The following is a 16,948-nucleotide window of genomic DNA, read 5'->3' as shown; positions in this document are numbered from 1 at the left end:
CCTCCAGATAGCACAGACGAGCAGTGTTTCCCCTTCTCGGACTGTGCGAGCTGCACTGCCAACACTCAGGGCTGTCAGTGGTGTGAGGACAGAAAGTGCATCTCTAACTCCAGCAACTGCACCATGGTGAGTGTCATCTGGGTGTGTGTAAAACATGAACTGCAGTATGAAAAACATCTGGTATTGGCACCTGACGCTGTGCTTTTCATACATGGTGATTGTCACACACACTCTGCAGGTGACTCACAGGCTACTGTTCTTTCTGATCTCCTTCAGTTCAATCCAAAACTCATCACCCAAGTTTATTATCTTTTAGCCTCTCAAGCGTATTAAAAAATGAATGATATAATGAAAAAGGAGTTTTTGTACTTTTTCTCATTTGATTTCTCTCTGTCTTTCTCTGCTGTTTCTCACTACCTTGCTCTTTGCCTTTCCTTGTGTGTGTTTCTGCATATTATCTTCATGTTTTTGGTTTGTCTTGTGCTTGGCTGGGTCTAAATCTGTGTCTGTGTGTGTAGCTAACTCTGGAGCTGGCCCGGCAGCATGGCGGTGCTCTGTCTCTGTCTCCCCCTCCATCTATGTTGTCTGAACATCAGCTGAGCTTGTGGAGGCACGGAGCCAGAAGGAGGGGACATGTGTGTATTAATTGACACTTGACACTTCTTGTCCTGGTCCTTTAGCCTCTGCTCCCACCTTTATTTATTTGTAATTTGAAGTTAAGTCGAAAACTAAAGAGTCTTCATTAGGGGGTTTGGAAAAACTTTCAAGAGTGAACTAAGTACAGTTATAAAATCATTGAAATGTTGTAGAGGATCAGAGCAGCCAAAGAAAAACCATTAATTTACTAAAATTAAAATAGTTTTACAAAACTTGGAAGACTTTAGGGAGCAGATATTTGGCCAAATGTTACAATGTTAATAGAAGACAAGTGCAGAAGGTCATTAAGAAAGATTGGTCAAATACTTAAAGAAAATAAATAAATAGAAGAATCATTGCTGAAAAAATATAAAAAATTTGGATTGAGCTCACTATGAAAACAAATGACCTCGCACTCAACTTTAAGAAAGAACAAAAATGACAAAAGAAAATCGGATGCTCACACTAAAACAAGCAGTACGGGTCTGTTAGAGGGGAAGAATAGCATTTTTACAGCTTTTTGTTGGGTGTTAAATTAATTAAGTTCTACATTTAGTTCAGAAAAATCAGAATAAAGTATATAAAAGTAAAGTATAAGAGATGAAGGTGTGTACGATAAACACAGCTCCAATAAAAACAGTTCAATATTACTGAATGTGTCCCACATATAGATTTTTCTTTTCACTTTGCATGTTTTTCTGGATTTACTCAACTATCTTCACCTGTTATTGCACATTGGATTTATTTATCCCATGTTACTGCAGTGACCATATAACTGGACTGTAACTAGACTAAAATAGTTTCCTCTGTGTGCATGTTTGAAGTCGGTGACAGACTCGTCCAGGTGTAAAGGCAGGGAGGAGCAGGAGTGTTCCCGACTGGCCAACTGCAGGAGCTGCTCCCTCAACGCCAACTGTCAGTGGGAGCCGCAGCAGCAAGACTGTCAAGCCCTGCCTGGTAAGACAACACACAACAAGACACAGTGAATGAGCATGCAAGTCACTAACTCTCCCACACAAACGTTCACATTCCAACACGTTCTCAACCCACAGTGTCAGATATTGAAACTTCTTAAGGCGTCAAATTGTGCCTCTTTTTACGTCCTTTGGTGTGACAATGGCACTCACATACTTTTTTTTACTATAGTAACCACGTGCGCCACATTGTGTTGGGATCATCATTAAAGCGCACAACATATTCCATCAGAGTTGAACCCTGATCTCCTGTGGAAAGACAATCCTGTGTACTGTTGAAATGTCCACTTCCCGATGAGACTTTTATACATATACTACATTATTGCTTTAGGCATCAAATTTTGAAGCATCTAGATTTGTCCATTGTACTACACTGAAAGCTCTGAGCGTAAATCACTGATGCAAACGGGTACCCTAAGCGCCAGCGTGTAACGCAAAGGGCCTGGACAGAGCAGCGCTTTTGACGCCTCTGGAATGAGTGGATGTCCTAGTCACAGGTTATCCTGTTTGCACTGATTAACCCTGAAAATAAACTGAGAAGGTTTGAGCTTGTGAATGTGTAGCAGAGAGAGGTCAACATGGCTGAAGGACCAACAGGTCTGGGATCATGTCAAATCATCAGTATCATCCAGCTAGAGCTCTGAGCTAACATTTATTTAGTGTACCAGTAAGTAATTCTCTGGATCTTTCCGAAGGACATGCCTCAACACAGCATGGCTCAAGGAATCATTCTTTGGAATCATTTATGGAAATCTGTGTTTTTAAGCAGCAATTTAAATACTTTGAGGATCAGCACACAGATACTTACACAAGGTGTTTAATGTGTATGCATAAATTATAGTTTCATAGAAGCAGCGTAAATCTTTTTGACTTAATGTATGACATTGATGTAAGTTACATTATTAAGAGCGTAGCAGTGTTGCCTTCACAGCCTTTGTGACCATCTTCATCTCATTGGTAAGCTGGTGAAGGAGTACCATCATGTGTCATACATAAAGTAGTGTACAGAACTAAGTACACTTTAGGCTCCAGAGGGTTTGTATGTTCCTACTTACAATCTGGCTGCTACTTTGTAGTGATTTTAACACACAAACACCCGTATACACACATGCACATAGACAGGATTAGCATACATTCATGAACACCCACTTTCAAATGATGCTTTCCACTCTGCTACAATAAGAATTAGGCCAATTAGAAATGTTTACTGGATGTTCTGAAAATGGATCCTCAGCTAAGGAATAAACCGGAGGACAAAATGTCCTCTGTGCTGTGCTCATCCACTCGCTTGACTAAAGGCAAAGAAAATACCTGTCCTGCTTGAATCCCAATATGTTCCTGTCCAATGATGTGTCATGCTGTGCTAACTGGCCCTCTCTAAAACTGGGAGTTTACAGTAGCTTTAAGCAGAGTTTGGTATTGTGTTTATTCCCTTTCTTCTGCCCACATGAAGGCTTGAGAGGTGTTCGATAAATTTCAAAAGCAGGTCAAAAGTTGCCAAGTTTGAACAAGAGTTTAGTGGAATCACTGTGTTCTGTAGTTCACATCAGTTCTCTTTAAACCCCCAACCTGCTTCTTCACTCACTGTCCAGATATTTGACACTGTTGCCTAAACACTGATGAGCAACGGTCTTGCAGCTCTGCAGCTCTAATGCAAATTTACAATATTATAGTATATCCCATTACTATTTCTGTGTTCTCCCAAGTGCTGACATGAACCATGGCACCATACTGCATTCTCTGTGGAGACTTGAATAATTCATACCAGTTTGTTTATTATCCAAATATTGGGGACATTTACCCCCATATGGTGTGGAAAAAAATGCAATGGCATAATATTTTGCATGTTTGATATTTGCATTTACCATTGATGTTACTGATACATATAATACATTCTGATATAGTTTGCTTCAAGAGGGCACTCACTTTCAGATTTGTTTCTCAAAGTGTGTATAAAGTATATTACTGGTTGTTTCTTGAGAAAACAAAGTAACTAGGTTCGAAGTATACAGTACAATCGTTGCATCTTGATTATAACAAGAATTCAGAGTCCAGAACAGGTTTTTCCTTGATTTAGTTCAAGGCTCGACTGCTATTTGGATCTAAATATGTGCTCTTTAGAGGGAATTTGCCTATAATTGAGACTTTCTTAACTTTCCGGTGCTCTACTGTTGAGTGTTTAACTCTTTAAGTTTTGACAGCTGCTGCCAAAATGTGGTGGAGTTCAAAATGAGAGCACACAGTCTCCTTTCCAGTCAACGTGTGCGTGCGTGTGTGTGTGTGAATGGAAATTAATGGAGCCGTCTAGAACAGAACCTTTTAGTCGGCCACAAAAATGAAATTAGTTGGTCTTTGTGTGCATTTCTGAGTCCATTAATGTGACAAGGCAAGGCAAGCTGCTGCGTGAGCTATTCTCTGTGATGTGATGTGAAAATACATTTGCTCTAACAGTGTGGATGTTAGTGCAGACTAGCTCCACCACCATGGCAGCTGTGGTCTTTTCTGTAGACAGCATGTTATGACTAATTATTCTAAATGGCCTGACATGTTTATCTCTGCTTTTACACTAAGATGAAAACCTAATCTATCTATTTATTTTTGCCCTCCTCTCTTTTATCCCCTTTGTCGGTCTTTCTCCTCTGTTTTTGGTCAATTATTGCCCATTTCTCTTGCTGGGGAAAAAACAAACAAACAAATAAAGCAAGCAGTATTTTCTCCAGCATGAAGAGGGTGGTGATGGAAGCCATTATGATCCTGTCAATGTAATCAGTCCTGGAATCCAGAATAAACAGTGGTGCTCATTGGAGGCGGAATTGGTTTTTCTCTTTTTTCATCTTGCTAATTGAAAGGGATCTCTACTATTCTAGTCCCACACAAGATGCTACCAAGTGACCCTGATAAGAACAATGAGTATGTGTATGTTCTTTATGGGTGAGATGTTTGCCAGGCTCACTCGGCCTTAATCACTGCAGATAATCATTTTTCTCTATCCCACGTGTAAAATATTTGCTACTATTGGGAATTCTGAATGATTGGGGTCAGTACAAGAATGTGGAGATACAGTGCTAAAATAACTATATAAATACAAGATTAGACTACACAAGTCTTTAATGTTAATTTCATGACAGGTTGGGAGCTAAATTTCAAATCCAGTGTTCTCCACCTTTTGTCCACTAGTTCGCCAGAGTGATTTTCTCACCTTTGCCAATCACGTGACTTTTGGTGTTTCTGCTGCTCTTCATCGGTCTCCCAGCCCATGAGTAGCATATCAGTACTGTTAGATGAATGGTTCTTAATCCTGGTCCTCGAAGATCTACGCTCCACGTATTTTCTGATAGCTCCGAACTACCCCCTGCTGATTACCTGGATCACGTGTGTTCTGTCATTAGGAAGCTGGAAAATAGCAATGGACATTGTCCTCCCCCCTCTCTACCCTCATCAGTAGTATCTTCCAGCTTCTGATTGACTGAACATACCTGATGCAGGTGATTAGGGGTCAGGTAGGGAGAGGAGCAAAACAAGCAGAGCAGGGATGCTTGAGATTTTTCTAGATTTCGGATTAACCAGCTCCAGTAACTGCCTGCCTACAGTATGTTTGCCTGTTTCGAAATGGTTTCCAGGTTTTGTCTACATTCCTGAGTGAATAATTCTTCTTTTCCATTTAAGTTATTGGTTATTGTAGTTTGTGGTTTTTTTTTTTTTTAAAGCAAACTAGAATTAGAAATTTGAGAATAGATACACATGCTCAATATTACCCTATGATAGCCTGCCCAGCTTTACCGTTAGCCTGCTAACTCTCCAGCCATAAACTGACCAGTTAAGTAGCGTAATAACTTTATAACTTGCTAACCATTATAAACCAATTGGGCCGTGTCATCATGGTAAACATTGGGTGTAGTTGCTTGATAAAAGACTAAACGTTACATTACATGTTAACATAATAGTTGTTGGCATGTAAAAAGGTTAATGAACTTGAACGTCATAGGCACATTAGCATGCTAATATTAGCATTGTTCATGGCGTTCGCTTTGAGTTTATGTCAACATCAGCTAACATAATGGTCATTAAATTTAAATGTTATTAAAATTGTCTTTGAAATGTTACATCCAACATTGGCATGCTAACATAATTACTTGAAAACGTTGACATTAATTGTTGGCATGTAAAATTAGCATTGTACAGTAGCACCGTGGCTTTAGCTTTGCGTTTAATATTACAGGTTGCATGTAATAAGCTAACTTGTCAATCATTAGTTAGTTAGTTTGTTAGCTTGAATGGTAATGAAGTTACTGCAGTCTTTACTATGTTTTTATACTATTTGATGACAAAGAATCTATGCTATTACAGAGTTAATGAAATACAAAAAAGCAAAAAATTGAAGGTAGTAAAGAAGCTATTGTAAAAACACTGAAAAGCATTCCAACTTCATGTGTGTCTCTGTGTGCAGGCCAGCTGTGTGGAGAGGCCTGGCACCATGTTGGCGAGGCCTGTCTGAGGATCAACTCCAGCAGAGAGAGCTATGATAATGCCCAGCACTACTGCAAAAACCTGGGAGGAAATATTGCTTCTTTGCTCACAGACAGACAAGTCAATTTTGTCCTAGAGGAGCTACAAAAATACCAGATACAAGGCAAGGTGGGTGGTGTAAAATAGAATATATAAAGGTAAAAATGACAGGCCTCATGTTAACAGTGTTGGTGAGAACTATTCATTATTTTCCACTCTGGCTCTTATGCCTTATAAAATTGCTATAGCTGTGACATGTCTAAGGTTTTAATATGAACTTAAAATGTTAGTATAAAAGCCTGCTACATGCACATTCACTTATTTTATGAATATGAGTTGCAGTTTATAGTCGGTGCAGATGATAATATTGCCTTCTCTCTTTGAATCATTTTATCCTACATATTGGTTTGTACATTTTAACAGCTGTAATCACCAACACTAACACCACGGATGGTTAGGAGTGTTTATTTAAGCGTTAAAAGAGCGTTTAAAGGGTTATTTGTTTTTGTAATTATTTATGTGACTTTGCAGTTTATGACAAAATTTCTATGCAAAAAATTGATTCCCAAAGTTTTGTTGGACTTGGACAGATCAAGTGGCTGTCCTCCCAAGGTTTATCTTCATAGGATGAAATTACTTCTCTGTGTTACTGTCCCTCAGCTGTAGAATAGGTGAAAAAAAAAATCAATTTTAACAACAGGGTAAATTTCATACTCAAATCACTTTAACTGTGCAAAAAACACCTTCTTGATTTGTTCTACCACAGGCGGGAACAGGGGGCGTCATCAAGATATAACGATTACGACTCTAACTCCCTTAACCCCTAAGAATGGGTTCCCACCTCCCACCTTTACGAGCCCATTTGGGCCAGGGTAGAACAAAGACTACTCTGAAGATATAACTGGTTTCCCCAGCCACTTTAGACTGAAGAAACTGCTTGGATAAGTTGCAAAAAAAGTTTCTAACCAAGGAAAAGAAGTCCAGTTGTCATGATTCAAACTTTGGATAACCAAACTTGAATGACTGTGAATCTTCACATATGTGCAGTGTGCTGTGTATTTTATTGTATTTCCCATATTTCAAGCATAGTGGTTTTATGTTGCATAGATTTTTGCCCAGGGCCCCAACAGACTCTAGGATCACCACTGTGTCAAACTCCGATGGCAGAAGTACAGGGTTTGACTAAGTTCTATCATGAAATGAGGGCAATATACTGTATCTCTTGTCAGAGAGAGGAACAATTATTACAATGAATGTAAATTTTTGGCACTACTGGCACATTTCAGTTCCACCTGTACAGTCAAAAGTAAGTAAAGATATACACATGCAAATTTCCACTGTACATTTTATGGAAACGCCAAAATATGTAGCTAAAATAAATAATTTAAATTTGGATGTCATTTTATCTTTACTATAGAGACCAATTTGGCTTTTTAATGTAGACAACTGGTCTGATAGGCAGTTTCATTATGACATATTACACGTTATACCGCTTATGTGACATGATTTGTTGTAAGTTGCCCAGCAATGTGTTACCTTAACATCGTAAATATGAAGTTATTTATTGCTAGATGCCAAATAATATGTGGTCTTATTATAAATTATAAAAAATGAGTTATTTAACTTGATTATATCACAACCACTTTAATGTAGGAACCCACCAGTGCGGTTTGCTCTTTCCTGATGGAATCAAAATTAGCCTGTGAAACCACCACTTACATAATATTAAAATCATAACTCAAATGTGAAAGGAAACATACCTCATCTGTCCTTATTGGCAATTTGATATTCAGACTAATATCAAAGTTCAAAGCTGTCATAAGAAATTAACAGCCCCTTGAAGAGTTTTGATAACAGCAGTTACAGATGAAATTTTTACACCTGGTTATTTTTTGTGTTTTTACTTTATCTTAGACTACTGTGGTGCACAAACAATTAGTTTTCGTTGTAAACCCTGATGTGTAGAAAAACAACTGTCAGGAATGATGTAAATGCTTTTTTTTCACATTTTAGTAATCGGTTATTCAAACACCAGTTGAACAGATCACCTTTTGCAGATGGCTACTTGTAATGTTTATGGTGAAAATGTAATCTGATATCTGTCAGCAAATATTTAATAACGTAAAATAACGTAGTTAATTTTTGCCTTCTCTCTGGCAGAAAATCTGTTTGATAATTTTTGTCTGTGGGTGATTATTATACATCCTTTCTGTAGTTCCCCTTATAGAAGCCTGATCTCCATCTGTCCATCCATTCTCTTAACTGCTTATACTGTACAGGGTCATGGGAGGCTTGAGTCTATTCCAGCTGTCATTGAGCGAGAGGCGGGGTACACCCTGGACAGCTTTCCAGTGTAACCCAGGACATACACAGACAGACAACCCTTCGTGCTCACACTCACACCTCAAGGATATGTAGGGTCACCAATTAACCTAACATGCACATCTATGGACTGTGGGAGGAAACCCACGCCAGCACAGGGAGAACATGCAAACTCAACACAGAAAGTCTGCAGCAGGCAGGTAGATTTGAACCGGGGATCTTCTAGCTGTGAGACGGCAGCACTACCCACTACACAACCGTACTATCCTAGCCAGATATTTCTCTGCAAAAATGCAATTATTTCTTCTCTACCAAGACTAAGATTTTTCAAACAGAGATGCTGATTAGCAGTTAATTTGGGTGCATGTGCAACAAGCAGTTTCACAAGCTCTTTGTAAAAGTATAAAGTCTTAGGAAATAAATCACAGCTGTGGAGCATTATACTTTTAATTTCCATCAAATAAGTCTTAATCCTTATGAACCATTATTAAATTTATCACATATGTTTTGTCTGCAAATAATTCAAATTTTCCCTGAATTACACTTCAATCAGCTGCTATAATTACACTCCATGTATGCTCCAAGTTAAAAGTGTTTCTGCTTTTATAACAATTACAGCCACTTGAAGGTTGGATTTGCGCTTCGCTTTCATGTAAAACACATGCTCATTTTTCCGAGTTGGCAAAGGGAGTGTCACTCTACGCTGCTTCACTACATTATGTGCACTTGGCTCCCACTGTGTTTTTATTTCTAGTATTATTGTGCCTGTATTGAACTAATTTTAAGCAATAGATATTCAACATTTCAGCTTTTCTGGGACACCGTTATTTAAAAATTTCTGCTGGATACTCTACGGCTTTAATCAGGATCTTGTTTGCACTTTCTCCTTATTTTTCTACTGTTTCTGGGTGAAGTGAGCTTCTGTACTTCTCCTCATTTGCAGAGGCTGTCTCCATGGGTTGGCCTGAGGAAGATTAATGTGTCGTACTGGGGCTGGGAAGATGCCTCACCCTTTACCAACACCAGTCTGCACTGGTTACCCGGAGAGCCCAACGACTCAGGCTTCTGTGCCTACCTGGAGAAAACACAGCTGGCTGGACTCAAAGCCAACCCATGTACTGCCACCACAGATGGGCTGATTTGTGAAAAACCAGCTGGTGAGAAAGACAGAAAGTGGGCAAATTGTGGTTGAAAAAATCCTGCAAGTGACCTTTTTATTTTCAGTTTATCAGAAATAAGACTTGCGAAGGATATTTTGTTAATATGTCTTCAATAAACCGAACTATCTTTGCCGCTAGAAGGCTAAGCTGAAACGTGAATGAACTGCAAAACAGTGGAAGCTGCAAATTTACTTTCTGCTATATGAGGCAGTAATAAAATTCAGGTGTATCACAGCATAAAGAATCAACTCACAAAGCTATTGTAGATGACCGATTAAATTAACTACCCAAAGCAAAGGAACATCACAAGGGACTATCTGAACCTTTGTCACATGAGTTAACTAGCCGTAAAGCTAATTGTACTGAAATGATCTTAATGGTCCATCATTCTTTTTCCTCACACACTTATGGCTCTCTGTCCATCTGTCTTATTGCTCAGGTAGTCCACAAAGTCAGAGTGCTCGTCCCTGTAAGACACCCTGTGCTCTGCGGACCAGCTGTGCCAACTGCACCAGCCAGACCATGGAGTGCATGTGGTGTGGAAGCACGCAACGGTGCGTCGACTCCTCAGCATATGTCATCTCTTTTCCCTATGGCCAGTGTCTGGAGTGGCAGACCCAGGACTGCACTGGTGAGTTTTTTTTTTTCAATGCTGTTCCGCCACTTTACTGCATTCAGTAAAATTTTACCTTTGAGTGCCCTATGTTCATCTGATTGTCAGAGGTTCTCATTGCTCTGTCACTTATTATTTTATGTCAAATATTACATAAAAAATGACAACATATTTGATTGGAACAAAACTGCATGTTATTATTGATATTTGGCATACATGGTATATACTAACATTTTTACTTAAAACTGTGATTCTTGGGCTGTTTCTTTTAATAGTGTATTTTAGTAACTTTTGACAAATTGTGAGTATAAAAAAACACTAGTTTTCTTTGACCCCATTAAATTCTGATTTGAACAACCCCCCCCCCCCCCCCCCTTGTTTTTTACAAATCTGATTTGTGATTAACAGAATTGAAAAATCTAACAAATCAATGAACTGTGCTATTAAAAGTCTATGTTTTATTGTTTGGCACCAATTACTGTGGTTGTCTTAACAAAAAATAAATATCATTATCATAATATCATAAATATCATCAATTCAAACTATGTGCTGCTACAGTAGGAGCAGGGATTGATGGATATTTAGATAAATGAATGAGGTGCTGGTACTCTGTGTTTGAACATGGTCATTATAGACTCTTATCGATTCCTTTCTTATCAGCAGTCAGGTCTACGTGTCTCTCACTTTCTCACTGACACTCTCCTCTCCTGCAGCTACAGGGCACATGAATCGATAGTCAACAGTGACACACGACTGACTCAATATGAAGTCCTTGCTGCTGTCTCTTACATTCTGCTCATATTTAACAACTCCCATGGGATTCCCCCCTCCCAGTTTCGTGTGTGTGTGTTCAGGAGTGTTTGTATATGTGGGAGATCATGAACCATAAAACAAGATAAAAAGTGGCAAAGCTGCCAGACACGGCTTCAGCCTCTCTGAATTTGCAGCTTGGGCTCCTTTCTGCCAACAGAATTTTTCTGTATAAAAAACACTTCTAAAGTGAAGGCAGCCTTTTATCTTCAGATACTTCTGTGTTCACCTGGTTGGACCTATTCTCCACCAGTAGTGTAGCATGGAAAACTTCCATTATTTTGCGTGATCTTTGTATAAAAATATTATTCAGCTTAAATTTGTTCTGGCTGATGTGAGCAAACATTTGCCTGCATTCAGTGGAAAAGTTAAGTTAAACAGCTACAAAAGAAACTTAACTAGCTGCTTGTTTACTTGAGTAGGCAGCCAGTGAACACTTACCTTGTATGAGCTGAGAGCAAAGGTTCATAGCACCTGTGGACTTAAGAATGACTTGCAGTCTCACTCTCACTGCTGGGTGCTGTGTGTTCTTTATTCCAAAGAGACTGTTTGTTTTTTAATTTGTATTGAACTGAAGTGAAGAAATATGCAATTAGATGTTTTTTTCTGCACTAATTATATCTTATATTAGATTATGTTTACTAGCTTCTTTAAACTTGTACCTAAAAATCCAATATTACACGTTAAAATCAATCCAATGTCTAAATTATGCAGTCAACGAGAATCATCAGCAGCAGCAGCAGCAGTTAGTTTTGTTTTCTATACAAGCCGTAATTAATTAGCTTTTTGTCAAATACCTGTTTAATGAACAGACGTAATGATTAAGTTTATTTTATACAAAGTGTTAAAGTTAAGTACAAGAGCAATATTTATATATTTTTAAAAATTCTGTACTCTAATATGTTCCTGGAGGAAAAAGAAATCAAAAAAGTTTTCAGGCGAATACTTTTTTTGTTTTCTGTTCTGTCTTTTGTTAGAAATATAGTAAATTTGTAACTAAATGTTCTTGTTTTAGAGAAAAAACATCTAAAACATGTCTGTTTGGTAACTGCTGATTATTATTCCTTGCTGATACCAGTAGCAAGGAATAATAGTAGGAGCATTAGCATAGCTAGCTATCCAGCATACCGTTAGCAATCCAGGATTGGACTTCATTCCTTTTACCTTCAGTGATTATGTAATGTTACATTTCTCCATCTTTTTCCTTTTATCATTCATATCTCAGTTTGGTGGCAGACGGTGTGTAGGAGGCTTTCTTTCTCCTTTTTTTTTTTTTTTTTTACCTTTTGTTGCTCAAAGTATAGCATATAATGTAAAATATGAAACATTATACTTTTCAAATCCTGAGACAGAGCATTGCTATCTTTTTACTTTCTATCAGACTTTGCACAGTGTTTCATACTTAACTTTCTCCTTTCGCTTGTTTATGGATTAATCATGTCTTGTTTTGAAAACCAGTCCTGCAGGCTACAGCTTTAGGATTCATGACCTCTGAGTTACGGGAAACTATTGGTTGTCTGAGAATCCAATTTGAACTGGGTCATTTCTTTATCAGATTAATTTGACCCAAGGCTCTGTATCATTCCCATTTTTCATATTGGCTGGAGGCTAACAACACATTCTTCAGCACAACCTCTTGAAATAATTAGCTTTAGTGTTGCCTCCCCAAGTCAAATTTGGAAGTTTTGAGCGATTCCTTTTTGTGAAATGGACTTTGTTTGGCTTAAGTACAAATGTAACTTTCCCCCCCCCCCCCAGCCTTTCTCTTCTGCCTCCAGCTTCTGGTCTTGCACAAGGCTCTAAATTAGTTTGTAAATGTAACTTTTCTGTCTTGTTGTAAGTTTAACAATGCTTCCATCAACATAGGCTCAAAAGTCAATTTTCAGCTTCTGCTGTATAACCAGTAGACACTGTTGAACACACTTAAGGCATTTATGCTGCGTCTGTCCTACTGGTACAGCTGGTAGTTGTTTTGCAGTTTTTTTTTTTTTAGTAGAGAGGCATTACATTTATAAAGAGATGCTTTTTAACTTTGAAAGCAACTGCAGTGATAGTACTTCAACTATTTAGGCTTTTAGCCTAAAACACCCATACTAATAGTATTTCACCTGTATGTTTATGTAGCAACATCAACTAGTCAACTAATGATTAGTAGATGAATACCAAAGTAACGTGTGTGTGTGTGTGGACAATCCGCAGGATTGTTGAACGTCAAACTAATTGTACTAATTTATAATTTTACTCAGTTTGAGCAAGTGTGTAATTTCCTTCTGACCCAGCTGCAGTCTGTTTCCCAAGATTAGTAAGTATGTATGCATGTTTTTATTTGTTGCTGGTAGTGCACTCCATCGCTATAGTTTTGTAAATGAATGTCAATTTCAAAAAGCCTGATTGATAAAAGTTCCAGGCAAAGTTGGTATGTTGTTTAGCTGTAGTGGAAGGAGTATTCAGATTGTTAGGTAAATTAAAGTAGCAATATCAAAGTACTCATTATTAAATATTACAGCTGCCTTAACATGCAAGCAGTATAAATATTGCTGTAGCTGGTGAAAAATATTGGTTTTGAAGCTGTTTATTTGTAAAGCATAAGTAAAATGTATACCTGTCAAATAAATGCTGCAGGGAAAAAGTACAGAAATTTTCTCTGAACTAAGGGAAGCTGAACTAAAACATATTGTAGTCTGGAAATCAAGTAAAGTGCCATAGAATTGCACTTGCAACAGTGTGTGAGTGGAAAGAAAAATGTAGTTACAGAACATTTCACCACTTGGAATTCCCTTCATGTCCTATTGTCCTGTAATGTAATGGTCAGCATTTCTACCTGAAACTTTTGTTCTATTTCAAAGCTATTGTGCTTTGTAAAGCTGATGTAAACAATACAAATGTTATACTGTCCTACTGTGAAGAGTAGAACAACATTTGGCTTGGTACAATTCAACACTACATAACCATTACAAACAGCACCTCAGTGCGCTGCCAGATGGGATTAAGTACAGTTGTGCTGAATTTAAGTTTACAGAAAGTTCTATATTTTTGTCACACCCACAGAAAGAGGCAGGCCAGATGATGGTTATGTTCTTGTAGCTGATATTGGTTTTGCTGCCGGGCACAATAGTTTTATTTACAGAGAGGCTTCATGTTGTCTGCCTGTTGTTCTGTATCTTCACATGCTAGGAGAAGAGTGAAGGAGATGGCAGCTTATGGCTTTTATGCTTGATGTAATATGCATGGAAGCTTACAGATGTATATGCCACTGGTCTTAGCAATGCTGTCAACTACTGTAGGGGCAGATGGATTACACAAGATGAGGCCGGATGATTCATGTTATCCAGGGACATTAAATATCAAACCTGGTGTGACAAATGCGTTGTGGCATATACATGATTTTGCTAAAAGAGTTTTGACAGGAAAACATTTCACCCAGTAGGAGCAAACAATCATTTTCACTGCTGCAATGTAATAGGCTAAGTTCTTCAGAACTTTTGTCAGCTGTAGTGTTTAGGTGTCCTCTGGTTTATTTCTGTCAGAGAAGACGAGAGCCATATATTTTTGGAATGTTTCCAAAAGGAACAACAAGCAGAGTAGACATATGTACTGTTGAAATCATTTGAAGCATGTAGTGGATGTTTGCTATATTTCATTTCCATCTGCTGAAGGGGCAAAGTAGGAGAAATGTTGTGCTTAATGTTTCTTGTTGACAGAACCTTTAAAGCGTTCAGCCTCTCAGTCTCCTAATGACGACAACAACTTTTTAAACAAGTTTTTGACTGATGATTTGTGGCCTTGGTTGAGATGCAAACCCATGTCCTTTTGGACTTGACCTAGTTACTATATTTATGTCTTTTTGATTTATTCTAATTTACAGGAAGTTGATAGAAACCCTAATCATGAAATGTTTAAGATTACTCGAAGAGAGGAGTAACATACTTACTTTATTCTACGGTTTTCAAACTGTTAATACATTTTAGCAGTTTGTTGATAAGAATATAAAACACAAATGTCCAGCTGCCTGTGTGGTCTTTTGTCCCTCTTTAATTTGATTAAGGCAAAGATAAAATAGAAATTAGATGGTAATCTAATTTTTTACCCCAATGGGTAACACACCATGCAAAGTGACAGTTTATGTAGTGGGACCAAATGTCAAGTAATTGCACAAGGTACAGTTAAATCTTTGTTGCTGTTAAGCCTAAAGCCTTATGGACACTCCAGACTCAGGCAGGCATGTAGGCAGTTTTTCTATCATCCTTGTGTGCCTAGAGTCCACAAGACTGCCACCCTACAGAGTTAACAGAACTAACCTCCATTAACTCTTTATTTGAGAAATGCAGATGAAGCCAGACAACTGTAAATGCTATTAAAGTAGATAATATATTACCTACATAACCCACAGTTTTGTCATTTTCTTTTGCCCACTGTCTCTCAGTTTTGTACGAAGCATTTTTACTTCAATCATTTACTTGAATCATATTTGTAGCATGCAAGCTAGTGCCTGAAATATTTCTTGTATTTGTTTTTTCATTCATTGGACTTTGACTTGTTTGAAAAATTAATTGTCTTTGTGTGAGAGATTAACTCTGCATCAGAATATATTTTAGGGTGTGAGAGGAAGCATATAGTGCTCTCTGGAATAATTGTTGTCCTCATTTTTAAAATCCCATGTTAGGGCTAAAAGTATAATGCAGACCCTTTATTACTATGCCAATTTGTCAAACCTTGATGAAACTTTATTTTTATTATATTTTTGAAATAATCACCTAGTCATGAAGTAACTGATTGGCAAAGCCAGATCAGATCTCCTAATGAGATTTAAGTTCACTGATGGACACGTTTGTTGAAATTATGCACCTAAATGATGGTTTATAATATTTAATTGTGGTTATAAAATTATTACATAATATCATGTTTTTCTGCAGTTTAAACATTTGGAGCACTAGTGACAGACAGTACATGGCGTAGTGTCCAGTCAGCCGTATAAAAGGTTAAAATAAAAGGGAAAACTGCCAGGAAAGTGCTTATTGACTATTGTATTTAAATGAGGGCAACTTGATTTGTGGGCTGGCACCATACACTGATATTAAAGGCAACTTCACCAACTTGCTCCCCATGGCTTTAGTTTACGTTGTAAATATACAATAATGCTTTTAAACTTCTCTCAGACTTCCCTATATTAAAATATTTAATTTCTAAAATACTAAAATGCCTCCATACATGCCTGACATCACTTGGAGGACCCTTCAGTTCAGATTATGTCATCTCGTTGCACTATGGAGTCACACTATGGAGGTTGTGATCATGGTCACCCTGCTTTGCCAGAGCTCCCCCAGATGATATTCTCTGAACTCCAAATGATGTCATATGGAGGCATTTTTAAGCCAGAATATTATAAAAATTTTAAAATGGGAAATCAGAGAGAAGTTAAAAGCACTATTGTTTATTTACACCCTAAACTAAAGCAATCTGGAGCAAGTTGAAAATTGTTGAAGTTGCCCTTTTAGAGCTATTTCTTATGTTTTAGCCCTTTCATTCATTATAAATAGGGTGGCAAAATCATTATAACCACCTCTTAATATATTTGCACTGTAGTCTGACTCAACCATTCACTATGTCCTTAATAAAAAACACATAGTAGAATTATCACCTCTAAAAGTAGAATTCATGGCAGAACTGCTGTATTGGATTGTATTAAATTGCGCAGGTGTACCTATTGATATGGCTGATGGTGTGTATGTATAATCACATAACCTGAAGAAACTGCTGCCAAAATGGGTGCAAACGAGATCTAATAAACTGAAGAGAAGCAAAGAAAAACTAATCTAATTTTGAATGATAAACAAGGTCTGTATATTTATTGAACATTAAAGTCTGCTATTGGCTATGTAAATAGGGTATTTTCTAGCAGAGGAAAGCCTAGTGAGTGGTGGTGCTGG

The 16,948-nt window shown here is 37.7% G+C and overlaps 1 protein-coding gene across 4 annotated transcripts in view; it reads left to right on the top strand.

Annotated features, from left to right (window-relative positions):
• Nucleotides 1–16,948, top strand: part of atrnl1a (attractin-like 1a) — a 241,035-nt gene that overhangs the window by 64,664 nt on the left and 159,423 nt on the right. For 3 of the 4 annotated variants that reach the window (XM_067512420.1, XM_067512403.1, XM_067512394.1), the window contains exons 13-18: nucleotides 8–126; nucleotides 519–635; nucleotides 1,461–1,593; nucleotides 6,058–6,245; nucleotides 9,382–9,595; nucleotides 10,038–10,229. In XM_067512420.1, the coding sequence (XP_067368521.1) occupies nucleotides 8–126; nucleotides 519–635; nucleotides 1,461–1,593; nucleotides 6,058–6,245; nucleotides 9,382–9,595; nucleotides 10,038–10,229 (963 nt within the window). The remainder of the gene's footprint in view (nucleotides 1–7; nucleotides 127–518; nucleotides 636–1,460; nucleotides 1,594–6,057; nucleotides 6,246–9,381; nucleotides 9,596–10,037; nucleotides 10,230–16,948) is intronic. The other variant, XM_067512412.1, reaches the window with a different exon arrangement.

Source organism: Channa argus, chromosome 1 (genome assembly GCF_033026475.1).
Source record: "Channa argus isolate prfri chromosome 1, Channa argus male v1.0, whole genome shotgun sequence".
NCBI classification, from domain to species: domain Eukaryota; kingdom Metazoa; phylum Chordata; class Actinopteri; order Anabantiformes; family Channidae; genus Channa; species Channa argus.
Note: the sequence above shows the minus strand (reverse complement) of the source record. Positions and strands in the feature narration are given on the sequence as shown.